The 6,788-nt window shown below is 34.0% G+C and overlaps 1 protein-coding gene across 1 annotated transcript in view; it reads left to right on the forward strand.

Annotated features, from left to right (window-relative positions):
* The window catches only part of LOC106878673 (serine palmitoyltransferase 2), a 67,027-nt gene extending 60,472 nt beyond the window's left edge, over positions 1-6,555 (forward strand). Inside the window, exons 12-14 of the mRNA XM_052971964.1 lie at positions 2,656-2,785; positions 3,505-3,603; positions 5,378-6,555. Of these exons, the coding sequence (XP_052827924.1) occupies positions 2,656-2,785; positions 3,505-3,603; positions 5,378-5,380 (232 nt within the window). The 3' untranslated portion in view covers positions 5,381-6,555. The remainder of the gene's footprint in view (positions 1-2,655; positions 2,786-3,504; positions 3,604-5,377) is intronic.
* The last annotated feature ends 233 nt before the right edge of the window (positions 6,556-6,788 follow it).

The raw sequence follows: 6,788 nt of genomic DNA on the forward strand, positions 1-6,788 counted from the left end.
GTGGGAATTGTGCCACCAACGGAGGAAGACCTGTCTGCAGGAATTCTGCCGCCGACAGTAGAGGCCCCTCCCAACATGATAAAGTGTGATTTTTAGTCCTCTTCCAAAAGGGAGGGGACGATACATCATTGAACTAAAAAGATAATAAGGAAATGTCCAAAGAGAGAAATCCTCACCTGTACTAGGCACTCTAATTGGCCTTCGCAGATAGCTGCGGAGGTCATGTGGGAAGAAGACCTGTTCAGGATAATGGATTCCTTCTCCGAGGACTCATATCGTTTTCTCTTGACTAACCGGCCCAAACTCGAGTGCTTGGAAAAAGCACTAAGCTTCATGAGTTAGGGCCGGGAAGAGGTAAGAGGACAAGTGCCTCATAATGACAGGACGTGTAGCTCTCAAAAATTGTAAGAGGCATGTGCTTCATTTTTTGTAATTGTGTTGAAAATTGTAAAGTAAGAGGTTTATTGCCTCAGTTTGTTAAAATTTTATAATTTAAAAAAAAAGAACAAAGTTTTAGAGAAGCAAAGTTCGGCGGGCAGCTTCGTCTTCTCCCATCTATATCATCACGTATTAATGTTTTTGTCCAGCCCGCTTTGCTTCTTGCAACTCTGTGTTCAGCCCTAGTGGCTAATTTGATGAAATAAAGAAGCTTGCTTTTCAACCACATGGTTCTGGGTTCAGTCCCACTGTGTGGCACCTTGGGCAATTGTCTTCTACTAGAGCCTTGGGCTGACCTAAGCCTTGAGTGTATTTGGTTGACAGAAACTGAAAGAAGCCCAAAATATATGTGTGTGTCTTTGTCCCACACCACTGCTTGACAACTGGTATTGGTGTATTTATGTCCGTAACTTAGCAGTTCAGCAAAGACTAGTAGAATAAGTACTGGGGTTGGTTTATTTCAATAAAAATTCAAGGTGGTGTCCCAGCATGGCCACAAGTTTAATGATTAAAACAAGTTAAAGAGATGATATATATATATATGTGTGTGTACATATATATGCATGTATGTATATCTGTACGTATATATGTACATGTATGTATACATATATATGCACATGTATATGTATTTATGTTTACATATGTATGTGTATTTGTGCATATATGTATATGTACATATAGAGGAAATGCAATGAGTATATGTTGATTGACATATATTAATAGGTATATACAATGAGTGCTCAGATCAGTTTACCATAAAAACTCCAGGTTGAAGTATAATTGGGAATAAGATTTTGAAATAGCCTATCCAAGGCAGCTAGAATCAGCACCTGATTCAGTGGGTGTAAATAGATCAGAAATGGAAGACAGATGAGCAGAGCATTTGATATTATTTGAGGATATTTACTTGATAATAAAGAGTACAAGTATAAGGATAAGGTAGATAAGTAAACTCTCTTACAGCTGTTTCTGGAATACCTGAGCAAGTGGATCGTGTTAATAATTTGTAACAAATTCATGTAATCCAAGTATCCCATTGTCAGAGAGATTGAGGTAAAACATAAAAAGACATCATTAATTGAAGATATTAGTAGTCATCAGTTAATGAATTGATAAAGTCTGTTGGTAGTTTAATATATAATGTTTTAATTCAGCAGATAAATAGTTCAGCATGTATGTGTGTGTGTGTATATATATATATATATATATATATATATATATATATGATTGTGTGTGTGTGTGTATATATATACAGGTGTCTGATCAAAAAGTATTGGGGACTGGTGCTATAAAAAGGAAACTACAACAGATCAAATCACCATTTAATCTCCTTCGAAGTAGTCTCCCTCTGAAGCCACACACTTTCTCCAGTGTCATTTCCATTGATGGAAGCATTCCTGGTACTCCTTTATTGGGATAGCAAGCAGCTGCCTTATCACATTCTCTTGGATTTCCTCAATGTCTTGAAATTTTGGGGTATTCCACTGCAAAGATTAAGCCTTGATTTCAGGGTCATAGCCTCAGACCCACAATTCATCACCTGTTATGACCATTTTCAAAGTTTTCATCTTCCTTGAGACAATCAAGGTGATTGTACATAACTAAAACCTGATCTTTTTGAGACAACCACACTCAACTTTACTTCCGAGCACTGCTATAAACCACAGAAGTGAGTGAGAACACTTAATGTGCATGTACAACGGAGTTGCACATGTAGTTATGCCCTAAATTTACTGAATGAATGAGTACTATTAAACGAATAAAAGAGTCAAAGGAAAATTAGATGTAACATATCAGAAAAATTACGCACTGAGAAATAAATGTATAAATATCCTTCAGCAGCTAGCAGAAAACCACCTAAAGGGTGGTCTTTCTGCTAGTATATATTATTAATAGTAGCAAAAAGCTCCTTGGAAAGCTTATCCACCTTGTGAATCCTAAAGGTCCAGTGAAGAACTCGTTTGTTTCACAGGTCCAGTGATCATTAATAAACATATTCACTGTACCAACACGTACTAAACATTAATAGACATATTCACTGTACCTTCTTTAAACTATGGTCTCTCCAGTTCCATACTGCCCTCCCATTTGGATCATCTGTTATGCCCCATCAAGTTCTGCCCATATGAAAAAGCAGCTGTAAGATGATGGGGATTGTGTGTGTGTGTGTGTTTTATTTGTGAAATATGTATAAATTTTTAATTTCTTACTTTATAGTGAATTTGCTCGTGTTTCTTTGGAGAAAGGTCTTGGAGTTGTTGTAGTTGGATTTCCAGCAACACCAATAATTGAATCAAGAGCTAGATTTTGTCTTTCTGCATCTCATACAAAAGAAATGCTTGACAGAGTAAGTAGATTTCTTTTTTAACTATTGAAAATTAGAATGAATGTGTGATGTTTTGATATTTGCGTATCATTCAAGAGAAAAGCTTTCATGAAAGTTTCATTTGTGATTTTTATATTCCTATTTCCAGTCAGGTGTAACTGTATGGTAAGAAGTTTGCTTCTCAACCACATGGTTCTAACTTCAATCCCATTGCATGGCACCTTGGGCAAATGTCTTCTTCTATAGCCCCAGGCCAACCAAAGCCTTGTGAGTGGTTTGGTAGATGGAAACTAAAACAATCCTGCTGTGTGCATACATTCGTATTTGTCCCCCACCACTACTATACAACCAGTGTTGATTTGTTTATGTTCCCATACATGTTATTTAGAATGCGTAAGTATGCATCTACCAAGAACTTGGGTTAGATTTTGTTTTAGGTAGCCAGTGCTGAATGAAGAGACCAGACTGTTTAGGAACAACACTAATTCAATGTGCCTTTCCATTTCATAAGATGAGGGTACTATTTGAGAGAGATTTGGTTGTTATTTTCACATGTCAGCCAACCATGTCAGGTTTCCCAAAATTTGATAGTGTTAACAAGTGAAGCAATTAGAGTAGAAATATAATGATGGGAATGGTTGCTTTTGATAATACTAATGGGGTATCATTTTGAAATTGACACAGTGACATTTATCCCCAAATCTACTAGAGCTTGACAAATTACTACTTGTTTTTGCCAGGCCATAGACATAATCAATGATGTAGCTAACCATTTGGGGATCAAATATTCTACAAAGAAGTTAACCATTTTTCATGAAGATGAAGTAGAATTAATAAAGGTAAGCTTTGTTCTTTTCTTCAATTAAACATGAAAAACAGTAACGTTTCTACAATTATGTGATGCCTATGAGTGATTGGCTTGCAGGGTGCCAGCCTACAGACTCCAGCTTGTTGACTTTCAAAAATTTTGTTTTATAAATAGTTTTAAAGATCACATAGTTTACTTCAAACATTGTCATTGAAATAGTAGAATGATAAAAGCTTCCTTATCCCAAACTTGAAAAGAAAATTTTAATTTCATTACAGGTGTGTATGAAAAATGAAGTTTCAAAGGAGTATTGTTTCTTTTTACATGTCTTTGTTTTGATGAATATTTTTGTTGCTAATCAATGTTGAGACTATGAATTTGTGCTGCTTTCAGAATTTTATTTATTGAATTTAATTCCCTCACACTTCTTCACCACCATTCTGTCTCCTTTCCAATTGCAGTAGCCATGTATCTCCTCTACAGCAAGACACCTGTGTCTGTCATACTTTAACCGCTTATCACTATGCACAATGCCACTGCCCTCAATATTGCAGCCCCCACCCTCTCAGTCAAGAGAGCAGGAATTGGGGAAGGCACTTGGCTTTGGTGTTTAGGGTGGTCTTGGATAGTGAGGTTCCCCAACTGTCCCTAAAGGACCACATCATTATCATCTTTTATTACTCCTATGTATACTTCTTTTCCTTGTTTTATTGTATATTGTGTATACTTCTTGTTTTTTTTTTTACATTTAATTCTATGTAAATCCCCACATTTCATATGTCTTTGTATTGCTCTGGTAGCAAATAGAATTATTATTATTTTCAGTCATTATCTTCATAGGAAGCTTTATCTTGTTCTTCAGAACTATTTGGTTTATAAAACTGACCATTTCATGCCCAATCCATGACCATGAATACAATTTCTGCTTGCTGTAGTCAACATTGTTGTATACTTTAATTGTACATTAACATGTTTGAAATAGAAATTTCTCATGATTACAGTTCAATTGCTGTAAAATAGGAGCACAAGCAACAAATATGTGAGCTATGCTTATAGGCCAACAATGGTTTTCTCAAGAAAAAAAAAGAAGCATATCTCCCATTCTTTGTTGTTCCTGCATGTATTCTATTTGTTGTTCTTTCATTTGATGGAGTACTAACAATATTTGTGGATCAGCCATTTTATTAATTTTCACTAAGCTACTTTTTGCATAGATTTTCATTTACTGTTGCCTGAAAGTGCAACAAAATTGACATAATTTGTTGTAAACAATTGTAACAAGTTGAGATGAAAAGAACACTATCAATAATGACAAAGATGAAATATTGATAATTTTCAAATATAGAAATCTACATTTTAATCACACTCTGAGAAACAATCTCACTTCAGACATCAGTTTTACTATAACAACAAATAAGAAATGTTATGGTAGCAGCTAGTGATCAGTTGGTAGAATGTTATTGTCTTATCTACAGCCTTGAATCTGTTGTTCTTTTAGAAACCAGTACATTTTGTTTTAAAATGTAGCTACCTCTTTTTCACAGAACAGGGCTGCAACATATTAATCAACTTTCATTTATTCATTTGAGGGTAGCAAATCAGTTTACACATGTTAAAAATATACTTAAAATACAAGCAATAAAACAATGTACAAGATACAAAACATTTATTTAAATTTAAATATAAACATTTCAAAAATAAAGATTTTTGTATCATAGATGAGTTGGTATGAAAATTATATTCATTGAATGCCATCTTAATTTTATTATCCCTACCTTATACTTATCTTCTTTCTTGTCCTACAGTGATTGCTGTACCTTGCTGAGACAGGCACATACATCTTGTGTTGTTGGCTGCCTCCCTCTTCACCCAAGAATCACTACCACTACTTGCCATGCATTGTCTACTTCAAGTTGGTAATTTGCGGATGGATTTGAAATTTTAGCCTGAATTCTCTTGTTGCTGATAAATTTATTGACCACTTTTTCATCTGCTTGACAAAGTCTATAGCTACATGAGCTAGGGCTTGTATCAAATATGCACTTATTGGTTCTTCTCTCTCCTTTGTGTACATACATCTGTGTATATATATATATATATCAATATATGCATGCACACACACACATACACACACACTCTCTCTATCTTTCTCTCTCTCTCATAATTGCAAAAATTGTAACCCTTACACACCATTACATTCTTTTCACAAAGATAACCAATGCTGCTTCCTACCATCTTTCTGTTAATTCTCCTCATTACACTTCCATTAATACAGAAAAAGCAAAATTATTTTTACAACCGCAGATCAAATGATCATTGAAGATTTATTCTGAAACTTATCAAGGACAGTCAGTGACTTTTTTTTTTTTAATAAAATATAATAAAATATAACAGTTTCTAAGTATTCGATTTGTTTTCATTAATATGAAGGACTGATCTTTACAATTCTATATACTAAGAATGTGTGTGTGTGTGTGTGTGTGTGTATATATATATACACACACATACACATGCATAATTCAATTTTTCCTTTTGTTTTTTATTATCAATTTTGCTCCAATATTATATAATTTCATTAATTGTTGTTAAGATTCCTGTATTTGGATAAAAAAAAATCCTTTTAGTTCTTTACAAGGATTCTTTTATTTCCCTGTTTTCCTATATATAGAATTTCTTTTTCAACATTTTCTTTCTATGGAAAGGAATCTACATATTGAGATATTTGTTTGGAAATTGGGACATGTGGTATAAATGAAGGTCTTCTTTGTATGTAAAATGTTAAACATTTATGTGTGTCTGTAGATATATACATATATATTTATAAATACACTGATATATATCTCTATGTGTATGTACATGTGTATAGAAAAGTATGTATGTGTACACACACATGAACACACAACTGTCTGACAAATGGTTTGTGAAACTCTAAGTAACAGTTTCTGAAGATTTTTCAGCTTCAATAAAATAGTATTTTACTCTACCTTTGGTATTCGAGTATTATTTTCTCACCTTTTACACCCGTGTTAACATGTGTTTATATATAATAATAATAGTAATAAAAGTGCAATTCTGTCTGGGAACCCCTGCATCGCTGTATCTCAGTCAATATTTGCTCTACATGGACATATTGTATTTTTTTGGAATCGAGATGATCCTGGGATTGAAAATCTCTTCATTTGGTTCTTGAACATTCAGCATTGGAATCTGATTTAA

The sequence above is a fragment of the Octopus bimaculoides genome, chromosome 11 (genome assembly GCF_001194135.2).
Source record: "Octopus bimaculoides isolate UCB-OBI-ISO-001 chromosome 11, ASM119413v2, whole genome shotgun sequence".
Taxonomy (NCBI): Eukaryota; Metazoa; Mollusca; class Cephalopoda; order Octopoda; family Octopodidae; genus Octopus; species Octopus bimaculoides.